We start from the raw sequence: 24,091 nt of genomic DNA on the forward strand, positions 1-24,091 counted from the left end.
CATGGACGAGAACAGAACAAAAGCAGTATACATATATTTGCATGATACGACAACAACGCGGTTTGCAGCTTCAAAGTCTGTTTCATAGGCTTCAAAGCTGCTCCCTACATTTTGCATGCTGCTCCACCAAAGAATTATGCTACAACAGACCTTGGTGTCGTATTTGCGCACTTACGGTTAACCCCGCTTTGACGAATGAAGTTCCTGCGTCAAAGCTGCAATGAATATAACTGAAACAAGTGTAGCATCTACCTTAATCTCCATCGCCAGGCACCATTCCAAAAGTCAAGGGATCAGATGTTTCCGCCTGTTAAGATAGAGATGATTTGAGTAACATGTAATAAGAGTAAGGCTCACCTCCAGAAGCTGATCCTCCAGCCCATGTTGTCTGGACGAACCAAAAGAATTTGTGATCCAGTCCCTACGGATGATTCGGAGCTTGCCTTCCTGTTATTTGTGCATTAGGCCGAGTCATCCATCTAAAGGAAAGTTGTCAAACCTTTGTGCCGTAAACAAGCCCTCCGCCAACTCGAGGATGAAAGCACGCTACATTAACTTCATCTTCAGCACTTGGGAGAACTCGCACTAGTTTCAAATCTGATATTCTATAAATCTGAGAAACAAAAGGAAAATTTCAATGGAGTCCAAAAAATAGAGAGCGCAAACCTCGAGTATTGTATATACAGGAATCGTAGTTGTTCCATCCAACACGATGCTCCTCAAGAGTGAACCGTGACGTCGACCATAGGCCAAAAGTATATGACCAGATGTGGGAGAGAACTGCAATAAAAATTCATATTATGAAAATAAAAAAGAGAGGAACAAAAAGAAAGAAGAGCGTTTAATGGGGAAGAAAAGAACCTGTATTGACGTTAAGCAGTGCGCTGCACGGACAGCCTTAGAAGCGAGTACTTCTCCAAACCTGTAAAGAGCAATTAGGAAACAAACTCCTTCAAGATTCACTTACGTGGCCTCTTCCAAAGAGTAGATCCGCAGCTCGTATATAACTTGCTGAGTAGAAATTGGATGTTGTGTAGGAGACTGCACTGAAAATCCAGGGCCACCAGGACCATTTGTTCGACCCTGCGCAGGCTCGGCTTCCGGTGGTAACACACAAGCAACACAAGCGGCGAGAAAACGGCCGCATGGTGAGAAATGTGTACCCATCTCACTACGTAGACAATAGAAAGGTTAGTCCACAAAAACAGAACGGGAAAAAAGCGAAAACACAGAAAGTGAAAGAAGAAAAAACAAAAAACGAACCTGCATAATACCGCATGAGGAATGGTCAATTTACACGTCTCCGGATCAAGAAGCGCACTGGGTTGCTTGATGTCGTGCGGCCAAAGCTTCAACTTTACTGTACAAGGAAGCTCTGCTGCTGTTGCTGCGGTGACGGCAGCTTCAGCAACACCGAAACCAGTAAACTGACCTCCCTGAGCACGATGTTGCGTCCGTCCTTCAGCTGCATTCCGGCCACCTCTCCGCGTACCAGATGCTTCGGGCGGTTGAGGTTGATGTTGCGGTCCACCTTCGTTTTCCGGCTGGTCATAACGTACCCAGCCTTGAAGAAACGGGTCCAGCACCACAGGATCGGTCACATGAAGAAAGCGTGGCAAGTGTGTTTGTCCGGTCATTGAATATGCCTGAATGTTTGGGAACAATCCAATCGGCCAGATTCCCGAGCCAGTGCCAACTTCCACCGCTTCTTCCTGTCTTCTAGCTACCGGAACCAATGGCACTCGCAAAGCACTAGCGCCACCAAAAGAAATGTTCTCCACCTGGCCAGTTACTGCTTCAGGAAGTACGAGAGGATCCCAGGGGCCGCCAACAACCGTAGGACTCACCCTGCCTGTCTCCGAAACTAAACCTGGAGTTTCCACTGGATCCATGCCATCTGAAGGTGGTGGTGCCGCAGCATTCGATGGTCTGGGAGAAATATCCATTGGAGCAGTCGTGGTTAGAGACTCCCGTTGCACTTGGGCATCGCCAGTCCATATCCAGTTTTGAGGGGCAGCACCACCAGGATGCGAATAGTGTAGTTCCGTATAAGGATACACTTGGTACTCCCTCGATGTGGCTACGGACATAGGACAGTCTGGTGAATCCAGATCATTCACCTAGAAAGAAAAACCGTAAGACGCGTTTTAAAGAGGAGAAAGAAAGTATCACCTCCGCAGTTAGTACAAGGGGCGCTGCTAGCGGGTGAAAATGTACTGCACGAAGCGATCGCCGTGTGCGAAGAACGATATTTGGACATGCTGCATCACCTTCTTTCGTATATTGCCAAATGTAAAGCTAAATATCGAAACATTAGAATGGTATGCTAAAGAAATTAGAAGGTAGAACCTTATGTCCGGAAGCAACTGCGAGTAAATCCCCTCGTGCGTGAAATGCTAGAGACGCAATAGGCCGGTCTGAAAGGAAAAAACCAGCTATTAGAAACAAAACTTCCATGCGAATGCTTACAAAAATCCCGAGATGCAACACATTCTGCAGTGTTAGCGTTCCAAAGACGAACTTCATAGTCCAAACTACCGCTTGCTAGCACTTCAGGGCTGCTAGGATGAAAACGGACCTGCATGTAAGTAGGTAGAAAAGATCCATGCTATGGAAAAGAATGTCCATAACATACCACCCACGGCGTTCTTCGGTGTCCGCTCAACACTTTAAGGCATTGGCCGCTTTGACAGCATATAATTTTCACGGTATGATCGCCACTGCAAGAGTGCTGTCAAGACAAAGAAGTCGACAAAGAGATTTACTCACTGTGTTGATGCTAAAGTCAATCCATCCGGACTGAAGGCTGCAGCAATAGTTGACCTTGGTGCCGGTACCAAAGAACAATACTTCGCAATGGAGTGCTTGAACGACTCAGCTTCCAGCCTAAGAGCAAATCTCAGGAATTCAGTAAGTTGTTTGTAGCAAAGTCATCAACTCACCAGTTAACTAGAGCATGTTTGGCGTTTGTAGTTTCGCGAGAATGCCCATGGCATTTACTGGAAGATGCAGCTGTATCCCTCCACAACCTTTTCGAAGGTCTTCTTACGCTTGGCGAAATCTGTCTCCAATCAAGCATACGCAAAACATTGTCCGCTCTAAGTAGAGAGAAAGAACACTGTTAGAAACAAATAAACATAAGAAATTCTTACAAGTTCTTTGACTGGCACTGTGAGCACGACGATGCCTGCGATCCAGACACTCCTGCCGCATTATTTTCAAAGCAGGAGGACACCATCCCCGCCCCGTCCAAGCTACATACGTAACACTAGAGTTGCTACACTATCACAGCGCGCGCAGAATTCCCTTGCATTCTCCGGAAATCCCCGATCACAGACCTGGAATCCATGCCTCGGAGCTCTCAAATCCGATGCCCGGTAAAATCTAAGGTTCCAGAGCCCCGGAATCTGGAAATCCATCGCAAAATCTGTGCCGGCGCCCCGGCGCGCCGCCCATACCGCGCCATACACTGATCCCTAAGCGTCACGATCTTACGCTACCACTCCCGTGCCCTAAAATCGTACTTCTGGCTATGGCGAAAATGCATAATGCCGATCTAAGCCGCCGATTTGAATTAAATCGAACGGCCATGATTCGGTTTTGCGCCAACGGCCCCGATACCCGCGTAATTTCTTTTGTAGCTAACGCGGTTTAGGGTTTCATCGGATCTCTCTCAGGAAGATCTTGGAGAGCTTGAGCGCTAGGAAGATTTGGAGAGTTTGAGCGCTAGGAAGGAAGATCTTGAAATCTCTCCAGATGAAACGAAGAGGATATTTAGAAAAGAGGGCAAATGGAAAGACGAGCGAGCTTGTGCTCACAGATTCGGTCATGCGGCACCGCAGCCGCGGTGGAGAAGATTCACCGTGACATTGGCGAATCGGTCCTCTCCGACGTCTTTGTCGCAAATCTCCTCATCAAGAAGTATGGAGAGTGCGGCAGCCTCGAGAAATCGAGGGAGATTTTTGACCAGATCCCGAGCTCCTCCAGGAGTCGAAACATACACACCTGGATCGCGCTGCTATCCGCGTACGTGCACCGCCAGGATCTGCGAGAAACCAAACGGATCTTCGATAGAATGCCCGAGTGGAACCTGGTCGCCTGGACGATTCTACTCGTTGCCTACGCTGGCAGCGGCGATCTCCAGGAGGCCGATCGAGTGTTTAGATCGATGCAAGAGAGGGATCTCGTTGCCTGGAACGGGATCCTATCAGCATCTGCCACTGCTGGGCACTTTGCTCGTGTCCAAAACATCTTCCAAAGCATGCCAGAGAGGGATCTAGTTTCCTGGAATTGCATGCTAGCGGCATATTCCCGTGACACGAATATGCAAGATTTGGAGCGAATCTTCCGGACAATGCCTGCTTGGAACATGGTATCCTGGGCGACAATGCTGGCAGCATATTCCCAGACAGGGGACTTATTATCATGTAAATGTTTGTACGAGGCTATGCCTGAGAGAGATTCCTTTTCTTCCACAGCGATGCTAGCGCTTTTAGAGGAAAAAGGCTACCTAGATCTAGCTCAACGACTATTTGATTCCATGAAAGAGCGGAGTCTAGTAACTTGGACAGTCATGGTTGCAGCATATGCCCGGAGAGGGCATATTGATCTTACTGTAGAATTCTTCAACAAAGCCCCGGAGCTGGATCGAGTCCTGTGCACTACAATGATCGCCGCTTTTTCAGAGGCTGGATTTATCGATAGAGCAAGTGAAATCTTCCACAAGATGCTCGAGAGAGATCTATGCGCGTGGACTACCATGCTCGAAGGATTTGCCCTAAATGGGGATCTTGGAATGGCAAACTTATGCTTCCAATCCCTCCCCGCTCTAGACGTGGTGTCGTGCAATGCCATGATCGCCGCCTACGGCACCCACGGGCTCACAGGCAAAGCCAAACATTTGTACGACTCCATGCCCGTACAGAGCGTGGCATCCGCGACGCTCATGGTAGCGGCATATTCCCATTGCGGGAATGTGGAGGCGGCAAGATGGGTGTTTGAAGAGTGGTCAGGCGTTCGAGACCCAGGGCTCTCTAACGCGATGCTGTATGGTTACTTGAATTGCGGGTATGTGGAAGAGGGCGAGCTCCTCTTCGCTGCGATGGAGGAGGGCCATCGCGATTCGTTCTCATGGAGCACGATGATCACCGGGCTGGCCCGGAATGGGGATTTCAAGCGCGCGGCAGCGATCTTTGCTAGGGTTAGCGAGCGGGGATTGGTGCTGTCGACGGCGATGCTGCGCGCCTATTCGGGGTATGGATCCGTGGAGGCTGCCAGGAAGATCTTTGAGGCAATGCAGGATTGCGACGTCATTCTCTGGAACTCGATGATTCTCGCCTACGCGCAGAACGGCCGATTGCCCGAGGCGATGGGGCTTTTCAGGCTCATGAATCTTGGCGGCCGGGCGCCCGACGAGAGCTCCTTTGTCACGATCATCGCCGGATGCAGCCATTTCGGTGTGATCGACGACGGCAAGAGGTTCTTTCTCTCGCTCCAGCAAGATTTCCATCTCCAGGCATCCAAGATTCTCTACAGCGCCATGGTCGATCTCCTCCAGCGCGGAGGGTATCTAGCAGATGCCCAGGAGCTCCTTGCGAAATTGCCGCTTCTTCCGGCGCCAACGCGGCAGTGGCGTGTCGCAGGCCGCTTGTGCCACGTCTGCACTCCACGTCGGTAAAGCTGGCCACGTCTGCGCGAATATCTCGGAGAGAATATTCGGCCGCGTGTCCTTTGGAGCGCCAAAGGTTGCTACACAGGAAGGCCACGCGGATTTTTTTTTCGTTGGGCAGATTGATTGATGCGCTCACTTCCAAAATGATGATGGTCATTGGGCGCGGCCTCCTCCGGTGATTTCCATTTCCTCCACTCAACGCATTCCACCAGTCCAGAAGAGTTCTGGGAGGAAAAAAGGGAGCGTGTTTATAGCGGTGCATTAGGGGAAAGGTTTAGGTCAACCAGGGGTTTGCTTCTCCGCTTGAGCAGGGAGGCGTCTCTAGAAGTCGCCAAGAGAAGGTCTGTGTCTGCCTGGATTGGTTTCTTCGCGGAAAAATCCGATTTTTCTGACCGAAAGCTCTTTCCTTTTGTTTGGCAGGAAGCCCGGAGGAGGGGGAGGAGGAGTAGCATCAAAAGCAGCAGCAGTGGCAGGAGGAGGAAGCTCAATGGGGTCGAATGCGACGAACTGGAAGCTGGAGGCGCATCCAAACATGCCCAAAGGCAAGATTTTGGCCATGATTGTGTTGGACGGATGGGGGGAGCAAATCAAGGACGAGTACAATGCGATCCATGTCGCTCCCACTCCATGCATGGATTCGTTCCGCGAGGTAAAAGCGCTTTTTGGATCTGGATCTGGATCGATTGATCTTGTTGCTTTTTTTCTTTTAGACTGCCCCCGATCGGTGGAGACTTGTCAAGGCGCATGGACCTGCCGTCGGCCTTCCAACCGAGGATGACATGGGAAATAGTGAGGTTGGTCACAATGCTTTGGGAGCGGGACGTATTTTTGCTCAAGGGTATTTTGTAGAGCTTCTCTGTGAGCTTTCTCACAGTGTTTTTGTTCTTCCCATTTCAGTGCGAAGCTCGTCGACTCGGCTATTGCAACCGGGAAGCTGTTTAAGGGAGAGGGGTTCAATTACATCAAGGAGGCTTTTCCTACTGGTACCCTCCATCTCATTGGATTGTTGAGTGATGGTGGTGTCCATTCTAGATACGACCAGCTTCAGGTTTCTTCTTCTTTCTTTCGCTTTTCTGTGCGGGGTATTGACTCTCGATTTGCAGGGTTTGATGAAGGGGGCCGTGGAAAATGGCTGCAAGAGACTTCGTGTGCATGCTCTTACGGATGGACGTGATGTTCTTGACGGGACGAGTTTTAAGTTTTTGGAGATGCTAGAGAACGATTTAAAGGAACTACGTGAGAAGGGGTGCGACGCCCAAGTTGCATCTGTTGGTGGGCGTATGTACGTGACCATGGACAGATACGACGTATGTATTTTCCTCTCTCTTTTTTTTGTTTTTGCTTCTCTTTTTTATCCCTGTTTAACTTGTGTTGCTCTCCAGAATGATTGGAACGTCGTGAAACGAGGCTGGGATGCTCAAGTGTTGGGCGAAGCTCCTCATAAGTTCACGAATGCACTTGAAGGGCTGAAGAAGCTCAAAGAAGCGGACCCCAAGTTCAATGACCAGTACTGTCCCGCGTTCGTCATCGTTGACGAGGCGGGCAAACCCGTTGGACCGATAGTTGATGGTGACGCCGTTGTCACCATCAACTTCCGTGCCGATCGGATGATCATGCTTGCAAAGGCTTTGGAGTGGGAGAAGTTCGATAAGTTTGATCGTGTTCGTGTTCCAAAGATTCGGTACGCGGGCATGCTACAGTATGATGGCGAGTTGAAACTTCCCACGAAGTATTTAGTTGATCCCCCGGAAATTGAGAGAACCTCTGGTGAGTTTTTGGTAAAGAACGGCGTCCGGACTTTCGCTTGCAGGTAAGATTTACTCTTCTTTGCAATGTATCCGCTACTAAACTGTCTCTTTGCAGCGAGACTGTGAAGTTCGGGCATGTTACATTTTTCTGGAACGGAAACAGGTCTGGCTATTTTGATAGCAAGCTGGAAGAGTATGTTGAGATTCCTAGCGATTCTGGCATTACTTTCAACGAGCAGCCAAAGATGAAAGCCTTGGAAATCGGTGAGAAGGCGCGGGACGCCATTCTCAGCAAAAAGTTTGATCAGGTAACTCCAAAGTTTGCATCGTCCCATCTTATTCTTTCGCTTCTTAGATAAGGGTTAATTTACCCAATGGTGACATGGTTGGTCACACTGGAGATCTCAAGGCGACCATTGTGGCTTGTGAAGCGGCCGATAAGGCTGTTAAGGTGAAGTTCCTTGCATTTTTATTTTCTGTGTCAGACGATGTTTTTCTTTTTTGTTCTTGCAGCTCATGGTTGATGCTATTGAACAAGTTGGCGGAATTTTCGTGATAACCGCTGACCATGGAAACGCGGAAGACATGGCAAAGAGGAACCCCAAAACTGGGGAGCCTATCAAGGACAAGGACGGAAACATTCAAATCCTCACATCTCACACCTGTGCTCCGGTAAGCTTTGTAACTTCGTGGTAGTGATCTTTAGGCCTCACTTAAACCATGGTCACCAGGTTCCATTTATTATCGGCGGGCCTGGATTGGCAAAAGAGATAAAATTGAGGAAGGATTTGCCTACGGCAGGACTTGCAAACGTTGCCGCGACGGTGATGAATTTGCATGGTCTTGTAGCGCCATCGGACTATGAGCCTTCTATGGTCGAGTGGGTCAAGTAACCATATTAACCCCCTTGATTGGACAAATGAGATTTTATATAAAACTATCAATAAAAGAAGGCGAACCAATTCATTTGATGGCTCTTTTTGGATATTTGTTTTTTACTACAACTTTCAGCATTTGCTTGCATTAATTGTATTTAGATCGATCAAGAACATGTTGTACCACTCGTGGAATCTCATTCTTACTACTTTGAAGTCTTAAAGAACAAAACTAAGGCACTTTACATTATAGCCTTGTGGGGACTGGTTCTTTTTGGATATTTGTTTTCTACTACAACTTTCACCATTTGCTTGTATTATTGTATTTAGATTGATCAAGAACATGTTGTAAAATTCATGGAATCTCATTGTTACTACTTTGAAATTTCAAAGAACAAAGTTAAAGCACTTCACATTGTATGATCATTAATAGTTAGAAGTTTCAAAGAAGTTCTAAAGAACAAGAATAAGGCACTTTTTTAGAGACGGATTAACCATAATATATATTTAATTTTTCTTACATTTTTTTAGTTCTTATTTTGAGTAAAAAATATATTTTGAGTATATTTAAAATAAAGTAAAACTATAAATAAAACTATTATAAAATGCATACACTCTAGCACTAGGAAGCATTACAACAATTACACCAACAACCAACTATAAGTAGGGAGGAACCCTTGCTTGTAAAAGGTTTGATGGGTATCCTTTTGCAGCCCTAACCTAAATATTATGGATAAATCATATATCTTGATAATAATGAGAACCACACCTCACACCACATTGGAGATTGCATTGGTTTGGAGCATTAATAACAAGTATAGGGATGGGGATTTGATAATGAAAAATTATACCTTTATAAATTATTAAACTTTTCAGTCTATTTTAGTCACTTAGCCATAACTTTTGACAAGTCACATGTCCCAATAACATGAGAACCACACCCCATACCACATTAGACATTGCACTCCAGTTTGGAGCATTAATAATAAGTATAAGGATTGGGATGTGATAATGAAGAATTATATCTTTATAAATGATTAAAGATTTTATTCTATATTATTCATTTAGCCACAACTTTTATTACTTGGAGGTGTGTCACCCATAAGTCCTCATCCTGCTAAAACTTTAAAAGTGGCCTTAAAACCACTTTAACTTTGCACTTCATCCAAGTGCTCTAAATATGTTATATCAATCATCAAAAGGTACCACTAATGTATTAACCTTTTACAATAAATCTATGTTTATTATTACTTATTTCATTGGTAATCCAAGGCCACCTAGACCAAACTATCCAATATATTAATACCCATCCTCAACCACTTCTTAACATCTTTAAAATATGGTGGAACACTATCCTTTAACATCCCTTCTTTAATTTTTATTAAGTCTTTTTCCAATTATGGTAGTGGTTGTTAACATTGCCACTGGGTCAAGATACAAAAACTTGTTTATCAAATTCTATTAACTTCTAGAACTTCCTCACCATGTAATCATATCTTTTATTATTAAGCAAGAGGATCATTCCTCTTTCATTCCATCATCAAAGATGTTAGAATGACATTTTGAAACACCACAACCTAATATAAACTTCATTCCCATCTTTTGCCACCAAAATGCCTCAGCCACTTAGAGCAAAATTTCAATGAGACATGCAAGATATCCAAATAGGTAGTGCTACCTATACTTAGATTGGGAATATAAACCATGTAATCTCTTGAAACAATTAGAGCTAACTTTTGAACATTTTATTAAGTTTTATTTATGTTCATTCAGCCTTGGATTCCATAGTATTTGTATCTATTTATGTTCACTTTAACTTTGGACTCTTTAATATTTATATCATCACCCACTATATAAATATAACCTTTCTTAGTCATATTGATTCTTTTGAAGTTTTCCCCCTTATTATTTTACAAAGACTTATTAAACCCTTTTGAGGGGCTATATTAGAGGCATTTAATTTAGCCACATGCACTTGTACATATATATCCAATCCTTCCATCTGTGCTATCATCCCCCCATCTATTATCTCCTAATGTGGCACACTTGGAGGTTGTATGATAGTGTGTGGAGGCTAGTTATGTGCCTCAATATAATGTTTTGCAATTGAGTGGAGTATATTGTAGTATTATATAAATAATTTTCTTTTTTATTATATATAAAGCTTTTTAACTCTTTCAATATAATTATATTTATGCAGCTTAACTAACCAATATTATTTATATTATGTGACTTGTGCTTGCACTTCAGATTTATAATCTAATGCTATCATAAATTTAACATACCATATCTATAATAATGAGGAGTTGCTAAACTTTTTGGGCCATCTGATCCAGCCAATAACATCTGTATGATGGGGGTAATTGTCAAAGGGTTATTTTTTTAACCACATCTTAGTAAATAATCATATTTGATGCTTGCTCTTAGCTAATGAGAGGTTGTTAATTGCCTGGAGTGAGAAAAAGGTGACATGTCATGTGTTGTTTGGCATTGATGGTCAACCTTTTGTAGTGGAGACTCATTGTGTCATTTGGATCTTATAATTCCCTCTAAGGAATTTAAATAATTTCCTCTATATATTTATAATTATTTTTTGAATTCTTCTTTCAAAGTGGAATACAATATTTTTATTTTGATACTATTCCAATTTAGCTTTTAATATAACAAAATTATGACAATCACAACAATATTTGCTAACTAGATAGCATATCCTGGGCAATAGTTAGTAAAAGAAATAAAACGTAGACATGCTATGAGGTATTTTATTAGATAGAAAACTGAAGGGGTTAACAAATTAACTTTACTTAACAAAAAATAGACTTTGTGTACTAGCTTATAAAATATGAATATAATAAACATACTTTGTAAGGTTTGTAAATCCTGAGCACTCACAACTTAAGCTTATACATATAACTGTAAACAAGACCGCCAAGAGAGTTATATAAACAATGCAAAGGAATTATATTTGTTCCATAGATGGATTAGAAACAATTATAATAATAGCCATTTATTATTTAACAGCCCTCATTGATCAGTTATGTTGTAACACTGTTTATGGAGAATGTCTTATTTTTCTTACATAATCACAGCGCAAAGGTGACGAGAAGCCATGAAGTAACTGCTACAACGCAGAAGCAACCACAGAGAAGCCTTTGTACTCTCTTCCAAAAGCTTTGGCTTTTTCTTCCTTCCTCGCTCTCTTCGTTAAAGAGTGAAGTTTTGAGAGTCGGCAGACAAATGCAAGAACGAACTTTACCAGTCTTTGTGTTGCTCCTGCTCCAGTCACTTGATTGTAAAGAGGTAGTGTGAATTACCTCAGCCAAAATCTTAGCAACCTGTAGGATGACTGATCATAAAAAAATTCTTTGAAAAAATCAAGATGCCAAACCTCTTTTGTGTTCTGGTGAGTTACAAGGTGGCCACCAGAAAGCACCCAAAACCGTGCTGAGCTCCCCAATCGTTGCGCCAAGCGTTTTCCATAGCGAATCTGTGCAATAACGTCATCTCTAGAAAAACAAAAGAGGACTCAATGTATGACGATGCGAGCTTTCTTTTTTCTTTTTGTTCTCGACTTACATGCCATGGATGACTGCCACAGGAAATCCAGCCGCGCGTATTTGCTGTATGTCGGAGTCTTTGGCTTCGTGAGACCAGCAGGCATGAATGTGACCATTTAAGCCAGCCTTCGGTTGCATTCCACCAGTCTCCATGTTTTTCAGGTACTCCTGCGCAAAACCAAAAAGAACCAAAAAAGCAAAAAAGAGAAACGTTTCATCTCCGTGTTAGTGACTACAAAAGTTTCTACCTTGTAAAGGATGTTCTTTCTTTGTACTCCCCCGGTAATTTCATTCAAGTAGTCCTGGAAGTAGCTTGTTACGACAGCACAAAAGAATGAGACTATGACATACGCGCGTGTAATGCGTGTCTAGATCCACAAGAATTCTCTGCTCGAGAGTTTTAGCTGTGAGAAATCTGTACGCAATCGAGAGTGACCGCCATTCCATCTGTAGCAAGTCCAAAGCTGAAGAAAGTTTATGTTTCAACAAAAAAAGACATACCTTTGGAAAGCACTGGAATCCGCCACCGGTGATACTTATAAGCGTCAAAGAGAGAACTCGTTGGGGGGCCATTGCTGCCAGTTTGAATCCGATCATTGCACCTGGAAGAAGAAAAACTCTGAGCTTGTCGAGAGAAAATCTGAAAGTTTTAAGTTCATGAACGGTGTTTGTACCCATGGAGTGACCACAGATGTGAGCCTGTTTCCAGCCGAGGAAATCAAGCAAAGAAAGTGCATCCATAGCCATGATTGTCGTCCTGCAATTCACAAAGAATTTAGTAGAAAATGAATCGAAGAAAAGAAAAACTAGAAGCAGAAGAACACTTACGAATACTCGGACTTTTGTGTGGGAATTGAGCTGTTTCCCACTCCCCTGTTGTCAAAAGTACAGATCTGAACTCCGCCATCGTTTTCAAAGCTACTACAAAACTTATTGCTTTCTTCTTCCACTTCACTCGGCGTACCACTGTTAGAAGCACTACTGGTTAGCTCACGAACATAAGGCCCCCAGAAACCATGGCCACAAGCAAGTCCTGGGAAAAAGAAAATGACCAAAAAATCAACGAACGCCCTCAAAAGAAGAAGAAAAATAAGTCTAGAAGTCGATCGACAAGATCTAGTCCCCGAAAGAAAAACACTCGAATAGAAGAATCTGAGCTTCGAAAGAAGAAAGTACTGAAAAAACTCAGTACAAAACCAATGAACTCAACTACGAAGAAATCGACAGAGAGAACTACAAACCAATGAACTTAAAGTTCTTAGCGCAACCAGCAAAGTAGAAGGAGATAGGAACAAGAAAATGCCAAAAGGAATCTGGAGAGCTCCCGAATTTTGGGAAGCATATCCAGCGAGCTAGCTGTCTCTGTGACCCACAAGCTCATTAAAATGCAGCGTAGCAGCACAAAACTTCTTCTTTTTTTTAAGGAAAAGAAAGAATTTGTTATCTTTTGCGAGTGCCCTAGGGCCTGATCGATCGATCAATGCATCAATCAATCAACAGTTCCAATTTCCGCTCCAATCCAATCCCATCGAAGTGAAAAGAGAGAAAGAAAGAGAGATCCTCTTACCTGGTATGAGCAGTAGCTTTGTGGCGCCAATTCCATATAATTGGTAGCTGATGACGACGCCGTGCGTGGATCCTGGCGCCAGGCACGAGCTCCCCTCGCCATTGCCCAGCGCCCCGGGCGCGGAATATGCCCCTCCAAGATCTTCCTCCATTTTGCGAGGGGCTAAAATGTGCAAAGAATATTCTATGTTCGATGAATATTCTTGTGTGAGGAATATGCTTATAGTTTGAAATGTTGGAGAGAAAAATAATCAATGCTGTATTGTTGTTACACGCGACGAAAAATAACCATAGTGTTACATAGACATACAATGACGAAGTGAAGAACACTTACTCTTTCTTGGACGAATTGTTTTGGTTTGCCGACTGGAAATCGTCTCTGCTGCTGCGAATTCTTGGAAGAATTTGGCTCTCGATCAGGCCTTGAGCTGCTGCTGCTGCTGCTGTGATTCCAAGCGACTGACTTGGTTCTTCCACGCCTGCGCGCACTCGTCGATGGAAGCTCGCCGCGAAGTTCTTCGCGACATGGCCTTGAGATTTGGAACTGGATGATGCTTGACAATGGTGGTGGTGGCGTTGTTCTCCCCCTGGTTCTCCTTGTTGCTGCTGCCATGGCTCCGGTTTACGCTGTTGCTCCGGAAGTTATCGGTCGAGTAGTAGAGCACGGACTTCGCGAGCTTGGGCGGCGGAGGAGAAGGATCCACTGCTATCACGCTGCTCGTCGTGTTCTTGCTCGCCGGGGAGCTCGTCGAGCCGCGGACGCTCGCGCTTCTCAGGTGATGGTTTGCAGCGTCTCTCCTGTCTCTCACTACCGAGTGCCTGTTGTTGCTGCTGCCGCTGTCGATGTTCATGCCCGCCAGCTTGTTGGAGATGCCTTCCCAGTCCTCGAAAGTAACTTGCCTCCTGGGAGGATCCTTTGAGTCGGCTTCGCCCGTTGCCGCTGGCTTTGGAGTAGCGCCGTGCTGCTGCCTCAAGCTCAGCCTACGAAGGAGACCGGAGAATGGGACCTTGAGCTTGTCGGAGCTTGATTTCTTCGCCTGCGCTCGTTCCTCTGGTATCTTCTGGCTGAAGCCTCGAGCCAGTCCGGGGGGAGGGACTGCAATGTCCTCTGGCCATCCTCTTGATTTGCTTTGGCTCGGCTGTAGCTGAATTGCCTCCTCCTGTTCTATCTCTGGCTTTGTTACGATGTCCTGAGTTTCGGGACGGGGTGGATCCTGCTTTTCTGCTCCCGCAACCTGTTCTGTGCTCGTCAATAGTATTTGCAGCCACTTATCGAGAGTGTTCTTCCCTTCCTTGATGCTTTCCTCGTCGCATGACATCTCCCCGCGTTCTGACAGTGCCTTCCTTGCCTCCGGCGAATGCAGCTCCACAAAGTTCCTAGCCGACGGTGTCCTCGAGCACTTGGAACTTCCTGCTGTTACGCGGGAATCTATCGCGGAGACGTCGATCTCAAAGCGCTCGCTGCTATCCCTGCTCTCCTTGCTCTGTGGTGCATGGAGTATGCCTTTGAATCGCTGGCTCCCGCAGCTCGCATAACCACTGTCAGTGTTCTGCTTATCCCTCTTGATAACAGGCATCAGCTTGAATGTTCTCGTCACCTCCGATCCTTCACCATCACTGCCCGCATTCGCAATGTTACTTCCATCGTCAGCTTCCCTTGGCGCAGCACCACCCTCGTAGTAAATTCTGTCCATTGACGGTTTTGCAGACGCGGGTGCCGCTGGTGTTTCCCGACGAGCCACACTGTTTTCTTTGTCAAGTCGTTGCCGTGGAGCGGACTGGGATCTCTTGCTCTTGGCCGGTGTTGTCGACTTCCGGAATCGCTTATGACTACGATGCTGATCTTCGGAGTCACTGAAGCTGTCTTGCTTGTTGGAGACGTTGGCTGGCTGATGGTTTTGGAGATCCCTTGCTTTCAAGACTTCTCTGTCTCTGGTGCTGCTTCTCTGCTTCTTGGGAGGAGCATGACGATCTGCTTTCACCAGCTGCGTTGAAGATTTCTCTGGTACGCATTCCTCGTCTGCAGCAGCCTCCACGCTTCCGGACTCTAAAAGAGGAACTGGCTTGGTCATCTGCAGCAGGTCTTGCCTCTTATGAGCGTTATGCAGAAGCCGAGATTCGGCCGCGTTGCATGTCTCAGCTTGAGACTCCAACTGCGCCATGAGAGAATTGCAGGCGATTTCATTCAGCCTCGACTCTTCCTTATAAACCACGCTCCTGATTAACGGTCGCGCAACCATTAGTCACGTAAAGATTACATACGATAGAATGACTTACTGGTGCATAGTTTCTTGGATCATCCGCTCAAGGCAGATGCGATATGATGCCTGTGTTTCGTTCCACTGTCTCTGCTTTTCCACCTGCTTTCTTTGTTTTCGTAGCTCTGCTTCCAGAGTGTCCAAGGCAGCCTTTTCCTGTTCATTTTGGTCTTTGATACTCTGCAGGGCCTGCTTCAGTTTTGAAGATTCGCCTTCCCTCATATGCTTTTCTTCCTCCCTCAGTAGCTTGATCTTTGACTCTCTCTTTATGGATGATAAAATTCGGCTGTTAGTGTCACCGTCCTGTGAATGAAGAGGTGACAGACAACTCGGAGAATGCAGGTTTTCCTTTTGAAGGCCAGTCAAGGATCGATACTGATTAACAAAATGTGTCAGTTTTAACATAATATTAACCAGACACTGCATACCTTATCTCGAATTTGAACCAGAGAACGATTTGTAAGAAGGGGTTCACTTTCTTTTATAGCCTTCCAATTTCCAAAACCAAACTTCTGATATCCTCGCAAAAGCACATCTTCCTCCGAAACAGTCCAGTCTTTTTGGTGTAATCCTGAAAGTAGCATGCGAAATATAGTGTTTTTCGTACGTTGGAACAAGACAAAGACAAATGCCAACCTGAAGGTGAAGACGACAGCCTGGAGTTTGCAGATTCGTCTCCTTTCTGAAGCCGGACGAGCCCAGCCACTGCAAGCCCCGAGCGTTTCTTCTTCTCTAGAAAATGATGTGACCATTGATGATCGTTTATGCACGTCTTTCCATCTGGAAGCTCGTCTTCACCACCAAGAAAGAAAAAAGAAAAACACCTTTGTCTGAAAAGAACGAAGTATTAGCCAAAGCATAGATTGTACAACGAGTGATTACCGGAATCCAATATTCGGTGAATCAAATGCTGTAAGAAACTGATTAATCGACACCCCAAGCTGGAGATCCCACCAAGGAATGAGAAACTCAAGCTTCTCCTTTTTCTTCAGACTCACTTGCCATTGCGCGAGCCTTAGATTGTTAAGAACCGTCTTGCCGCCTCCTACGCGGGGAGAGAGACAAGAGTTATCGTCACGTAGGAAAGTAAAACACAACATACTTGAATAGGGGAACCAGTGGCAGACTTCCCAGGCTAGTGGCGAGGCGGGGTCAGCATGCCAGTAAAGAACGTTGCCATACGAGTCTACTCTAAAACACGCCGGATCAAAACCAGCATTGCTGCGCAAAGAAATCCACAATACTTTTTAGCAAGAGACAAGCAAAAAACTACTTTTTACCCGAGGTGATCAAGCTGCTGCCAGAGAACATCCTTGAATTTGTGGAGATGCGAGGGATGCTCCTTTCTGGTGTCACTGAGAACGATCGGGAACAAATCTTGGACTTCTTCCAGCTTTGCAACCTGGAAAGAACTCGTTGGAACAAAACCCTACCACAGTAAGAAACCGCACCTCTTCCGGACGAGCAGTGTAGGGAAGAAACGCTCTGGGAGGGCCATCTGCGTGAGGCAGCAAGAATCCCTGGAGCTGGAGCCAGGCACAGGCGTTCCGGCACAGCTTCGCGTAGGCCCGAGGATACCCCAAGTGAGGATCGACCCTGCGATCTTCGTCCGAGAAGCAAATCCCCGCGGCCACCACTGAATCTTTCCTGCTTCCCATGAAAAATCGACCCAAGAACTAGCCTAGCCTTCGATCTGGAGCGCCGGAGGCGAAATTTCAGGCATTTCTTGGCCAAGAATCTTGGCGCTGCTGCGCGGCATTGTGGCGCCCTCCCCCCGGGCTCGCGAATTCGTGCGCGCCTAATAATCCTAGGTCACACCCCTCTCCGACCCGCCGGCGTCATCACTCCAGAGAAGAAACGACCAAACAACACCCGACCTCTTCATTCATTCGAAGCAAACGGCTAGAAAATTTGTGTCAATCCAACGGCTCAAATTCCCACCTGTACGGACATGTTTGGAAGGGAGCATATTCCTTTAGGGTTCTTGGCAGGCTAGGGTTCTAGGCAGTGTAAGCGGCGGAGATTGAGCGGCAGCGATGGCGAAGTCGAAGAATCACACTGCCCACAACCAGTCGAGGAAGGCGCACCGCAATGGCATCAAGAAGCCCAAGAGGCAGCGCTACACCTCCAAGAAAGGGGTAAGTAGAGATTTCTATAGAAATTTGTGATTGATCGATCCGAATACCGGCAGATGGATCCGAAATTCCTGAGGAACCAGCGCTACTCGAGGAAGCGCATGGCGCTGCTAGCGAAAGAGATCGTGAAAGAAGAATCCTAGATAGAAGAATGCTTGTCCCAATTTTCGATTTAATCCAGCAAAAGAATTTGCGTTGCTCATAAACCCTAAATTTCTACAGTGTTCTAGCGTTAGGGTTCTTGGTTGCCATAGCAATGGAGGCGTACAAGGCGTGGGTGCGTGGCAATCGGCAATGGCTCGCTTCAATCGAGAGCATTGCTACGGTGAGATCTGTCGCACCGCTCTTGGTCCTGAGATTTTCTTGCTTTCCAGACCATGACTTGGCTGCTGCCAGAGAGGTTTGCGAGCTCGGAGCTGGCTCCGGAAGCGCGTAAGGAATTTTCTTTGGCCATTCCGTCCAGCATTTTGTTCTGATCGCGATCGTGGCAGTGTCGACGGCGATTGGGCTCGTCACGGTGATGAATCAATATATTGTGGAGTCTGCCAGTCCCAAAAATCTTCCCCCATTCATGCGCAGCGGCGCAGACGATCGTGACAAAAGCATTCCTTGGCCGATTTTCATCTCGATTGTGAAAGAGCTCGAGGTGTTGGTGGAGCTGACTGCCGAGCACTACCGCGGTCCAAATGGGAAATGGAGCACTCTAGCCGTCGTGGAAGCGATCAAGTAAGCTTTATTTCTATGAAGAAGAGAATTTTCTGCTAACTTTGTTTGCTCTATAGGGTCTTGATCAGGCTAAAGATTTTCCACGACAGTGGATACAAGATGCTCATCGATGGAGGAGAGTCCGAGAATCAAGAGGAGGCCTCGTACTGCGATCCTTACGCGAGACGAGGAGCTAGAACAAGCGGTCGACCACAAAACGTTCAAGGAAAAGCTATGGGAGCCTTGTATAGCTTTGGAAACAGCCTCTCTGGAAGACCATCGTGGCTACAAAAGAGGGACGCTGCTCAACAACGTAAGAACATCACCTCTCCTTCGTTCGAGTTCTCACTTTGGTTTCTTCTAGCTGTGCAAAGAGGCTTGCTCTCGCTTTGGAAGCAACCAGCCGCTAGGTGGTTCATCGTCGGTGAAACTTCTCTCATCTTGAGACCACTGATCTACGTTTTTCTCATCCGCCGATACGGACTGAAGTCATGGAAACCTTGGCTGGCTTCACTCGCCATAGATCTTACGGGTTTCAGCATCTTGTTTTTGACAGATCAATGGAGTAGCAAGAGTAGCAACGAGTCCTTGATAATTTCTCAAGGGAGTCCATCCAGACCACTATCAGCTGCCGAAAAGAATGAGGCAAGTTCTAAAGCTTTCCACATCTCAAGGAGGTTTTTTAATCTTTTGTTCATTGCAGCTTAAGCGACGACAACTCTTGTGGGCTTTCTATCTTCTCAGGAGTCCCTTCTTCGACACATACTCGAGGTAGCTTTGCGGACTTTCGTCACTGCTAGTATCAATCCTTTATTTGCAGACACCAATTCCAAAGGATCGGAAAGGTAGCAAAGCCTCTACCTTTGTTCGGCACCTTGGCATCCAAGGCGATGGAGCTGCTAGCGGGAGTCCAAAGCATTTACTCGTACACTGCCGCGTCGTGACGAGAGAAGAACCGTAAAGATTTAAGATGGACCAGCGATTGGGTTCTTATTTTAGGGTTTCTATGTCGAGCTCCGCGATGAATGAATCCAGGCTCCACGAGAAGAGGTGGGGATTGATCGATCTCTTGCCCAGCGTGACCCCTGAGTGTTTTCTTGCAGCGTCGAGGAGCTCCGGAAGCTCTTGTCGGATAAAGACGCGTATGAGAGTTACCTCCATTCGATCGAGGAGGTGAAGCAACTGGACACGGTGAGCGTGGTTTCTTTCTTCTTGGCTGGATCCCTTCTTATTTGGGAATTTTGGCAGCTCCGGAACGATTTAAGAAAGAGCAATGTGAACCTCGCAAGTGAGTGATTGATTGTTCTTTGTTGAACAAAAAACTCATTGTTTTTGCTTGTCAGGACATAATTTGGGGAAGGAGTCCGAGATGGCTGAGCTTAGAAACCAGGTATGCTTCTTTTCTCGTGTAAAAAATTGTATTTTTCGTCTTTTTAAAATTTTTTTCTCTGTGTGCAGTGTATGATCATCAGAACGACCGAGTTGGCCACAGCACAGGAGAAGTTTTCAGACGCTCAGCGGCGAGAGAAAGAGATCCTGGCGAGGAGCTCGCCAGCATCAATCTTAAACAAGCTACAAGGTCTAGAGAGAGTTTTTTCTTCTTCTTCTTCTTCTTTGCTGACGACGCGTGTATTGATTCATTCCAGAGGCAGCCAACGCGGCGGACGACGAATCCGAAAGCTTACACCACAAGCTACTGAGCGGCGAGCTTGAGTTCCCGGAGTTTCTCCAAAAGTATAGGCAGCAAAGGGTTCTCTATCACCGAAGAACTTTGCTTCGCCTGGCCGCTCTGGCCGGGTGATCGATCTTAGAGATCTCATAGCGCTGCGCACTGGTATCTTCAATTTAAACCCTTTCGCCGATTAACAGCCTTTCTCTCCTTTTCGTGTGCCTTTTAGAGCGAGTATTTTATCCTTCGTAGCGCTTTTAGGGGAGGAAACAGGAAAGGTGAAAGGAGGAGCAACGATGCCCGCGGCAGTGGCTAGCATTCCGGTATGGCAGTTAGCAAGCAGTTCTTCAAATGGGTCACGGGTAGCAGCATGCCCAACAAGTGGCCTTCCGTCACCTTCGTGCTTCACAAGTCGGGCGACGATGGGGACGTGCTCCTTGTGGGGTTGCAACGTCGCCAGGAAGAGCGTCCGGGATGGAAGCCCAATGCCCGAGGCTGCGTCCATGCCGGCTGTGACGCCGCTCGCGGATCTCTACGACTTTATCTGCAAGGGGCCGCTGCTGGAGAGGATTGGATTGGATGCCGAGGACGTGAGGCGGGACATGAACGAGTGGATTGAGATGGGACTGAGGCTGTCTCGGATCCTGGGCTTCAGGGAATTGATGCTCAGCGAGTCGGAGAAGGCGAGAGTTTATCACTACTACCTGCCGGTGTATATGTGGTGCAAGAGGGAGCTGGAACGCCATCGCGGCCGGTTTAACGACGGCGATAAGCCGATTCCTGCGTTAGTGGTAAGACTTTGTTTTGTGTTTCCGAGGCTTCTGTTAGCTGCTGTTAGTGCATGCATGGCGCACTTTCCTTACGATGTTTCTGAAACATGGAGTTGGTTTTTCTGTGTTGCAGATTGGGATTAGTGCACCTCAAGGTTGTGGGAAGACTACGCTTGTGGATGCTCTTGAGTACATGTTCAACTATTCTGGAAGGTATGGTGTTTTGTTCATTGGCAGAAGGACGTAACCTGTGTCTTGTTTTTTCCAGAACCGCTGCGTCAGTGTCAATTGATGACTTCTACCTTACAGCAGCCGATCAGCAAACACTTGCGAAAGAGAATCAAGGCAACTTGCTTTTGGAGGTAAGAAGTTGCTGACCTTGGTGCGTTTCTTACAATTGCTTACAGCTTCGTGGAAACGCTGGAAGCCACGACTTAGATCTTGGGACTCAGACAATAAAGTCCCTTCAAAATCTTGCCGAAGGTCTGTCAGGATTGTTTGTTGTGCTACATATGCTAACATCTCGCTTTTTTATTTTTCAGGAGAAGTGGCCAGTGTGCCACACTATGACAAGTCTGCGTACAATGGTCGAGGTGATAGATCAGATCCATCGACATGGTCCAAAGTGACAGGACCATTGCAGGTATTCGTTGTTGTTTTTTTTTTACGCACAGCTCTTCTCAAACGCGTTGGAACAGGTGATTTTGTTCGAAGGATGGATGCTGGGCTTCAAGCCGTTGGGTAAAGCCGCAGTTAGCTCCGTGGATCCTCAGGTAACTTGTTTTGATTACTTAGGAACTCTTGTTCGGTTGCTTAAACCCGGTGGTTGTGTCTCCTGATGCAGCTGGAAGTAGTCGACAAGAATTTGGTGGCCTATCAAAAAGGCTGGTTCAGTCTTGTGGATTCATGGATAATTGTCAAAGTGGACGATCCCGGTTGGGTGTATGAGTGGCGTCTTGAGGTACTAAAGAAACATTTGTTTCGCTTCGAGGCATTCTAATAATGTCGTGGGTACAGGCAGAGATCGCTATGAAGGCCAAAGGCAAACCTGGCATGAGCGATGAACAGGTATCAATCAACTCAAGTTTCTTTAGAAAACTTAGAAAGCTTCCTCACTAGAAAACGAGCTGACCATAAGAATACTTTGCAGGTTGCGGACTTCGTGGCGAGATATATGCCCGCATACAAGGCGTACCTCGAAACTTTGTACAGCGAGGGACCTGGCAACGCGAAACCAGACAACGTCCTCAAGTTTTCCATCGACAAGAACAGGAACCCGGTTGGATAAGTCAATCGATCAATCCAACGCGAGGTTCGTTTGTGAAATCAAGAATGCTTGTCCTTCGTTTTATGCAGTGGAGATGTGCAATATAATTAAGGATTTCACATGCTGCTACTGTAGTGGTTGTTCTCCTGAAGGCGACGGACTGTTAGAAATTCCGCTTTTTCTAAGGAGGTGATGTCCTTTGTGTTTCCTTTTGCTAACCTAGGATAGAAGCTAGCTTTGTAGCAATGGGAGCTCTTTCAGGGAGGACACTGGTCCTAGCAGGAACTAGAGCCTGGTTCTTCGCTAACAGCAGCAAGAATGGTGGTCTCAGAGTACCCGCATTTTTCCGGCTGGGCTTTGTGATTTGCATTCTGCTACTCGCAGTGGTGCTGCTCATCTTGGTCAGTGCAGAATGGAACCAGAGCTGGAAATCGTCTCAGAAAGCCCGAGCTGCTGCTGCACTGTCGGCGGAATTCGGCGTCTTGGGTGTTCCCTGGTGCAAGTAAGCATCGAGTTTGTGATTTGGAATCTCTCCTCGGCTAAAAAGTTTCGTTTTTTTCTGTATTTTCTTTAGAGCGAAGGAAGGCTCTGCGGTTCCTTGGACGAGAGAGGAGCTCGTACAAGGATTGCAGGAGTTTGTTCCGGTGTACAAGAAGAGACCCATCAAGAACAATGCTTTCGGGATGGGCTTTGATCATTCCTTCGGCCTTTGGTTCCTGGCTCGTCAAGTGAAACCTTTGCTCCTCATCGAAAGCGGCGCGTTCAAAGGGCACTCGACGTGGGTCATGAGACAGGCTCGGCCGGAGACACCGATAATCTCGATAAGTCCCCGCCATCCAGAAAAGTACCTCAAGAAAGGTCCCGCATATGTGGATCGCAACACTCGCTACTTCGCAGGAAAGCAGTTCGTGGATTTCGGAAGCGTCAAGTGGAACAAAGTTCTCGAGGAAGCTGGTGTTCAGGACAGGAGCAGGATACTTGTGTTCTTCGACGACCACCAGAGCCAGTTGAAAAGGTACATTTCTTTCTTGAGCAAACTTTCCTCTTTTTCTTACAACCAACTTGGATGTCAGGATCAAACAAGCCAGGGATGCTGGATTCCAGCACCTCGTCTTCGAAGATAACTACGACACCGGGACTGGCGATCACTACTCGCTCCGGCAAATCTGTGACCAGCTCCACATAGAAGGTATTGGTTTTGTAGTAGCTTTCACTTTCCCTAGTCGCTTCGTTTCGTTGCTTTCTTTTTTTTGCTTTTCAAGTTTCTCCGTTTTCACGTTTTGTAGCTTCTTTTTCTTCGCAGGTGGCGGACACAACTGTGACCCCGAAAGCGAAGAGGCACGAACGAGACAGTACAGGAGCAAGAAGTGGGAAAAAGCGATGGACTCGTCCCAACTTTGTGGAGGCGGCGGCGAGTGGTGGGGCGTCCGCGGCGAGATGCGTGACAACTTCAACCATAGCAACGCTCCGATCTCTCACCAGCAGCACCTCCACAATGGCCGGCTGGTGGAATCGATGCTCCAGCTCTACTGGGAGCTCCCGCCGGTGGCTGGCCCGAGCCTGACCAAGCAGAACCGCTACGACCCCGCCAGGAGCTCCAGGCCGCTGGTGGGCGATGGAGACCGAACTCTCTTCCGGAAGCTCGGCCTCCATAGCTTGGAAAAGCGAGTTTTCAATGGCTACACACAGATGGCCTACGTTCGTCTGCTAAGCAGCAGCTAAAAATCGGTCTTTTATGTGAAAAGATGATTCTTTGGCGTGAGAATAGTTAGATTAAACAATTGTAATTGTCTTTTTCACCTGTGATGGAAATGTTCTTTTACGAAGACTTCTATCAAAAGTAAGCCACGCCTTTTCTCCTTTTGCATCG

General features: G+C 46.5%; 9 protein-coding genes and 1 long non-coding RNA gene across 12 annotated transcripts; 7 read left to right on the forward strand and 3 right to left on the reverse strand.

Annotated features, from left to right (window-relative positions):
* Positions 1 to 8: 8 nt before the first annotated feature.
* Positions 9 to 3,554, reverse strand: LOC9644256. The gene is made up of 15 exons (XM_002984471.2): positions 3,153 to 3,554; positions 2,943 to 3,098; positions 2,770 to 2,886; positions 2,636 to 2,720; positions 2,470 to 2,578; positions 2,350 to 2,417; positions 2,173 to 2,298; positions 1,264 to 2,120; positions 968 to 1,171; positions 862 to 922; positions 667 to 780; positions 500 to 613; positions 358 to 447; positions 253 to 307; positions 9 to 204 (listed from the first exon to the last, which is right to left on the reverse strand). The coding sequence occupies exons 1-14, from the start codon at positions 3,236 to 3,238 to the stop codon at positions 254 to 256; spliced, it is 2,241 nt and encodes a 746-aa protein (XP_002984517.1). The 5' UTR covers positions 3,239 to 3,554; the 3' UTR covers positions 9 to 204; position 253.
* A 236-nt stretch (positions 3,555 to 3,790) lies between these two features.
* On the forward strand, positions 3,791 to 5,677 carry LOC112351501 (pentatricopeptide repeat-containing protein At4g02750-like). Its single transcript, XM_024689496.1, has one exon. The coding sequence runs from the start codon at positions 3,791 to 3,793 to the stop codon at positions 5,675 to 5,677; it is 1,887 nt and encodes a 628-aa protein (XP_024545264.1).
* Positions 5,678 to 5,889: 212 nt separating this feature from the next.
* Positions 5,890 to 8,390, forward strand: LOC9644257 (2,3-bisphosphoglycerate-independent phosphoglycerate mutase). The gene is made up of 10 exons (XM_002984363.2): positions 5,890 to 6,012; positions 6,092 to 6,320; positions 6,382 to 6,509; positions 6,569 to 6,719; positions 6,775 to 6,978; positions 7,054 to 7,481; positions 7,535 to 7,727; positions 7,775 to 7,870; positions 7,933 to 8,091; positions 8,151 to 8,390. The coding sequence occupies exons 2-10, from the start codon at positions 6,159 to 6,161 to the stop codon at positions 8,310 to 8,312; spliced, it is 1,683 nt and encodes a 560-aa protein (XP_002984409.1). The 5' UTR covers positions 5,890 to 6,012; positions 6,092 to 6,158; the 3' UTR covers positions 8,313 to 8,390.
* A 2,890-nt stretch (positions 8,391 to 11,280) lies between these two features.
* LOC9644258 (putative aminoacrylate hydrolase RutD) lies at positions 11,281 to 13,625 on the reverse strand. 3 transcript variants are annotated; one of them, XM_024689415.1, is made up of 10 exons: positions 13,419 to 13,622; positions 12,680 to 12,884; positions 12,526 to 12,608; positions 12,353 to 12,453; positions 12,203 to 12,298; positions 12,100 to 12,153; positions 11,871 to 12,019; positions 11,683 to 11,800; positions 11,551 to 11,629; positions 11,281 to 11,493 (listed from the first exon to the last, which is right to left on the reverse strand). In XM_024689415.1, exons 1-10 carry the CDS (start codon positions 13,567 to 13,569, stop codon positions 11,378 to 11,380), a joined length of 1,152 nt encoding a protein of 383 aa, XP_024545183.1. In that variant the 5' UTR covers positions 13,570 to 13,622; the 3' UTR covers positions 11,281 to 11,377. The 3 variants fall into 3 exon arrangements, 2 of the variants coding, with proteins under 2 accessions (XP_024545183.1, XP_024545181.1); XR_002994141.1 differs by having other exon boundaries at positions 11,462 to 11,493; positions 11,683 to 11,781; positions 13,419 to 13,625; XM_024689413.1 differs by having other exon boundaries at positions 11,281 to 11,629; positions 13,419 to 13,624.
* Positions 13,626 to 13,652: 27 nt separating this feature from the next.
* On the reverse strand, positions 13,653 to 17,561 carry LOC9644442. Its single transcript, XM_002984473.2, has 8 exons — positions 17,127 to 17,561; positions 16,956 to 17,077; positions 16,778 to 16,896; positions 16,558 to 16,720; positions 16,312 to 16,505; positions 16,104 to 16,246; positions 15,695 to 16,050; positions 13,653 to 15,634 (listed from the first exon to the last, which is right to left on the reverse strand). Exons 1-8 carry the CDS (start codon positions 17,331 to 17,333, stop codon positions 13,834 to 13,836), a joined length of 3,105 nt encoding a protein of 1,034 aa, XP_002984519.2. The 5' UTR covers positions 17,334 to 17,561; the 3' UTR covers positions 13,653 to 13,833.
* Positions 17,562 to 17,669: 108 nt separating this feature from the next.
* Positions 17,670 to 18,016, forward strand: LOC9644443. The gene is made up of 2 exons (XR_002994142.1): positions 17,670 to 17,813; positions 17,867 to 18,016. It is a non-coding gene; the product is annotated as an uncharacterized LOC9644443 (long non-coding RNA).
* A 16-nt stretch (positions 18,017 to 18,032) lies between these two features.
* On the forward strand, positions 18,033 to 19,562 carry LOC9644259 (peroxisome biogenesis protein 16). The gene is made up of 7 exons (XM_002984365.2): positions 18,033 to 18,135; positions 18,185 to 18,242; positions 18,302 to 18,536; positions 18,593 to 18,828; positions 18,880 to 19,160; positions 19,219 to 19,286; positions 19,336 to 19,562. The coding sequence occupies exons 1-7, from the start codon at positions 18,067 to 18,069 to the stop codon at positions 19,457 to 19,459; spliced, it is 1,071 nt and encodes a 356-aa protein (XP_002984411.1). The 5' UTR covers positions 18,033 to 18,066; the 3' UTR covers positions 19,460 to 19,562.
* On the forward strand, positions 19,460 to 20,386 carry LOC9644260 (vacuolar protein-sorting-associated protein 37 homolog 1). Its single transcript, XM_002984366.2, has 6 exons — positions 19,460 to 19,565; positions 19,619 to 19,706; positions 19,764 to 19,803; positions 19,859 to 19,905; positions 19,974 to 20,094; positions 20,162 to 20,386. Exons 1-6 carry the CDS (start codon positions 19,486 to 19,488, stop codon positions 20,314 to 20,316), a joined length of 531 nt encoding a protein of 176 aa, XP_002984412.2. The 5' UTR covers positions 19,460 to 19,485; the 3' UTR covers positions 20,317 to 20,386.
* Positions 20,387 to 20,449: 63 nt separating this feature from the next.
* On the forward strand, positions 20,450 to 22,345 carry LOC9644261 (D-glycerate 3-kinase, chloroplastic). The gene is made up of 9 exons (XM_024689412.1): positions 20,450 to 20,975; positions 21,088 to 21,167; positions 21,223 to 21,316; positions 21,362 to 21,437; positions 21,497 to 21,597; positions 21,653 to 21,727; positions 21,799 to 21,915; positions 21,972 to 22,022; positions 22,105 to 22,345. The coding sequence occupies exons 1-9, from the start codon at positions 20,481 to 20,483 to the stop codon at positions 22,240 to 22,242; spliced, it is 1,227 nt and encodes a 408-aa protein (XP_024545180.1). The 5' UTR covers positions 20,450 to 20,480; the 3' UTR covers positions 22,243 to 22,345.
* Positions 22,346 to 22,373: 28 nt separating this feature from the next.
* Positions 22,374 to 24,080, forward strand: LOC9644262. Its single transcript, XM_002984368.2, has 4 exons — positions 22,374 to 22,723; positions 22,796 to 23,236; positions 23,295 to 23,410; positions 23,525 to 24,080. The coding sequence occupies exons 1-4, from the start codon at positions 22,467 to 22,469 to the stop codon at positions 23,941 to 23,943; spliced, it is 1,233 nt and encodes a 410-aa protein (XP_002984414.2). The 5' UTR covers positions 22,374 to 22,466; the 3' UTR covers positions 23,944 to 24,080.
* Positions 24,081 to 24,091: the final 11 nt, after the last annotated feature.

Source organism: Selaginella moellendorffii, unplaced genomic scaffold (assembly GCF_000143415.4).
Source record: "Selaginella moellendorffii unplaced genomic scaffold, v1.0 SELMOscaffold_62, whole genome shotgun sequence".
Classification (NCBI taxonomy): domain Eukaryota; kingdom Viridiplantae; phylum Streptophyta; class Lycopodiopsida; order Selaginellales; family Selaginellaceae; genus Selaginella; species Selaginella moellendorffii.

What these genes read in the sequence shown, in the direction of transcription:
- LOC9644442 (XM_002984473.2), bottom strand. Translation starts at nt 17,333, where the DNA reads ATGGGAAGCAGGAAAGATTCAGTGGTGGCCGCGGGGATTTGCTTCTCG. An exon ending in CCACTGGTTCCCCTATTCAA is followed by an intron (nt 16,721 to 16,777) that starts GTATGTTGTGTT and finishes CTCCCCGCGTAG; the next exon opens with GAGGCGGCAAGACGGTTCTT. An exon ending in ATCCAAGAAACTATGCACCA is followed by an intron (nt 15,635 to 15,694) that starts GTAAGTCATTCT and finishes ACCGTTAATCAG; the next exon opens with GAGCGTGGTTTATAAGGAAG.
- LOC9644259 (XM_002984365.2), top strand. Translation starts at nt 18,067, where the DNA reads ATGGAGGCGTACAAGGCGTGGGTGCGTGGCAATCGGCAATGGCTCGCT. An exon ending in GGAGCTGGCTCCGGAAGCGC is followed by an intron (nt 18,243 to 18,301) that starts GTAAGGAATTTT and finishes CGATCGTGGCAG; the next exon opens with TGTCGACGGCGATTGGGCTC. An exon ending in CAGCTGCCGAAAAGAATGAG is followed by an intron (nt 19,161 to 19,218) that starts GCAAGTTCTAAA and finishes TGTTCATTGCAG; the next exon opens with CTTAAGCGACGACAACTCTT.
- LOC9644262 (XM_002984368.2), top strand. Translation starts at nt 22,467, where the DNA reads ATGGGAGCTCTTTCAGGGAGGACACTGGTCCTAGCAGGAACTAGAGCC. An exon ending in TTGGGTGTTCCCTGGTGCAA is followed by an intron (nt 22,724 to 22,795) that starts GTAAGCATCGAG and finishes TATTTTCTTTAG; the next exon opens with AGCGAAGGAAGGCTCTGCGG. An exon ending in CACCAGAGCCAGTTGAAAAG is followed by an intron (nt 23,237 to 23,294) that starts GTACATTTCTTT and finishes CTTGGATGTCAG; the next exon opens with GATCAAACAAGCCAGGGATG.
- LOC112351501 (XM_024689496.1), top strand. Translation starts at nt 3,791, where the DNA reads ATGGAAAGACGAGCGAGCTTGTGCTCACAGATTCGGTCATGCGGCACC.
- LOC9644256 (XM_002984471.2), bottom strand. Translation starts at nt 3,238, where the DNA reads ATGGTGTCCTCCTGCTTTGAAAATAATGCGGCAGGAGTGTCTGGATCG. An exon ending in AAACATGCTCTAGTTAACTG is followed by an intron (nt 2,887 to 2,942) that starts GTGAGTTGATGA and finishes ATTTGCTCTTAG; the next exon opens with GCTGGAAGCTGAGTCGTTCA. An exon ending in CCCTTGTACTAACTGCGGAG is followed by an intron (nt 2,121 to 2,172) that starts GTGATACTTTCT and finishes TTTTCTTTCTAG; the next exon opens with GTGAATGATCTGGATTCACC.
- LOC9644257 (XM_002984363.2), top strand. Translation starts at nt 6,159, where the DNA reads ATGGGGTCGAATGCGACGAACTGGAAGCTGGAGGCGCATCCAAACATG. An exon ending in GGACGTATTTTTGCTCAAGG is followed by an intron (nt 6,510 to 6,568) that starts GTATTTTGTAGA and finishes TTCCCATTTCAG; the next exon opens with TGCGAAGCTCGTCGACTCGG. An exon ending in CGGCCGATAAGGCTGTTAAG is followed by an intron (nt 7,871 to 7,932) that starts GTGAAGTTCCTT and finishes TTGTTCTTGCAG; the next exon opens with CTCATGGTTGATGCTATTGA.
- LOC9644260 (XM_002984366.2), top strand. Translation starts at nt 19,486, where the DNA reads ATGGACCAGCGATTGGGTTCTTATTTTAGGGTTTCTATGTCGAGCTCC. An exon ending in TCCAGGCTCCACGAGAAGAG is followed by an intron (nt 19,566 to 19,618) that starts GTGGGGATTGAT and finishes GTTTTCTTGCAG; the next exon opens with CGTCGAGGAGCTCCGGAAGC. An exon ending in TGGCTGAGCTTAGAAACCAG is followed by an intron (nt 19,906 to 19,973) that starts GTATGCTTCTTT and finishes CTCTGTGTGCAG; the next exon opens with TGTATGATCATCAGAACGAC.
- LOC9644258 (XM_024689413.1), bottom strand. Translation starts at nt 13,569, where the DNA reads ATGGAGGAAGATCTTGGAGGGGCATATTCCGCGCCCGGGGCGCTGGGC. An exon ending in AAAGCTACTGCTCATACCAG is followed by an intron (nt 12,885 to 13,418) that starts GTAAGAGGATCT and finishes TCTTTTTCCCAG; the next exon opens with GACTTGCTTGTGGCCATGGT. An exon ending in GAAAGAACATCCTTTACAAG is followed by an intron (nt 12,020 to 12,099) that starts GTAGAAACTTTT and finishes GGTTTTGCGCAG; the next exon opens with GAGTACCTGAAAAACATGGA.
- LOC9644261 (XM_024689412.1), top strand. Translation starts at nt 20,481, where the DNA reads ATGCCCGCGGCAGTGGCTAGCATTCCGGTATGGCAGTTAGCAAGCAGT. An exon ending in AGCCGATTCCTGCGTTAGTG is followed by an intron (nt 20,976 to 21,087) that starts GTAAGACTTTGT and finishes TCTGTGTTGCAG; the next exon opens with ATTGGGATTAGTGCACCTCA. An exon ending in CTGGCATGAGCGATGAACAG is followed by an intron (nt 22,023 to 22,104) that starts GTATCAATCAAC and finishes AATACTTTGCAG; the next exon opens with GTTGCGGACTTCGTGGCGAG.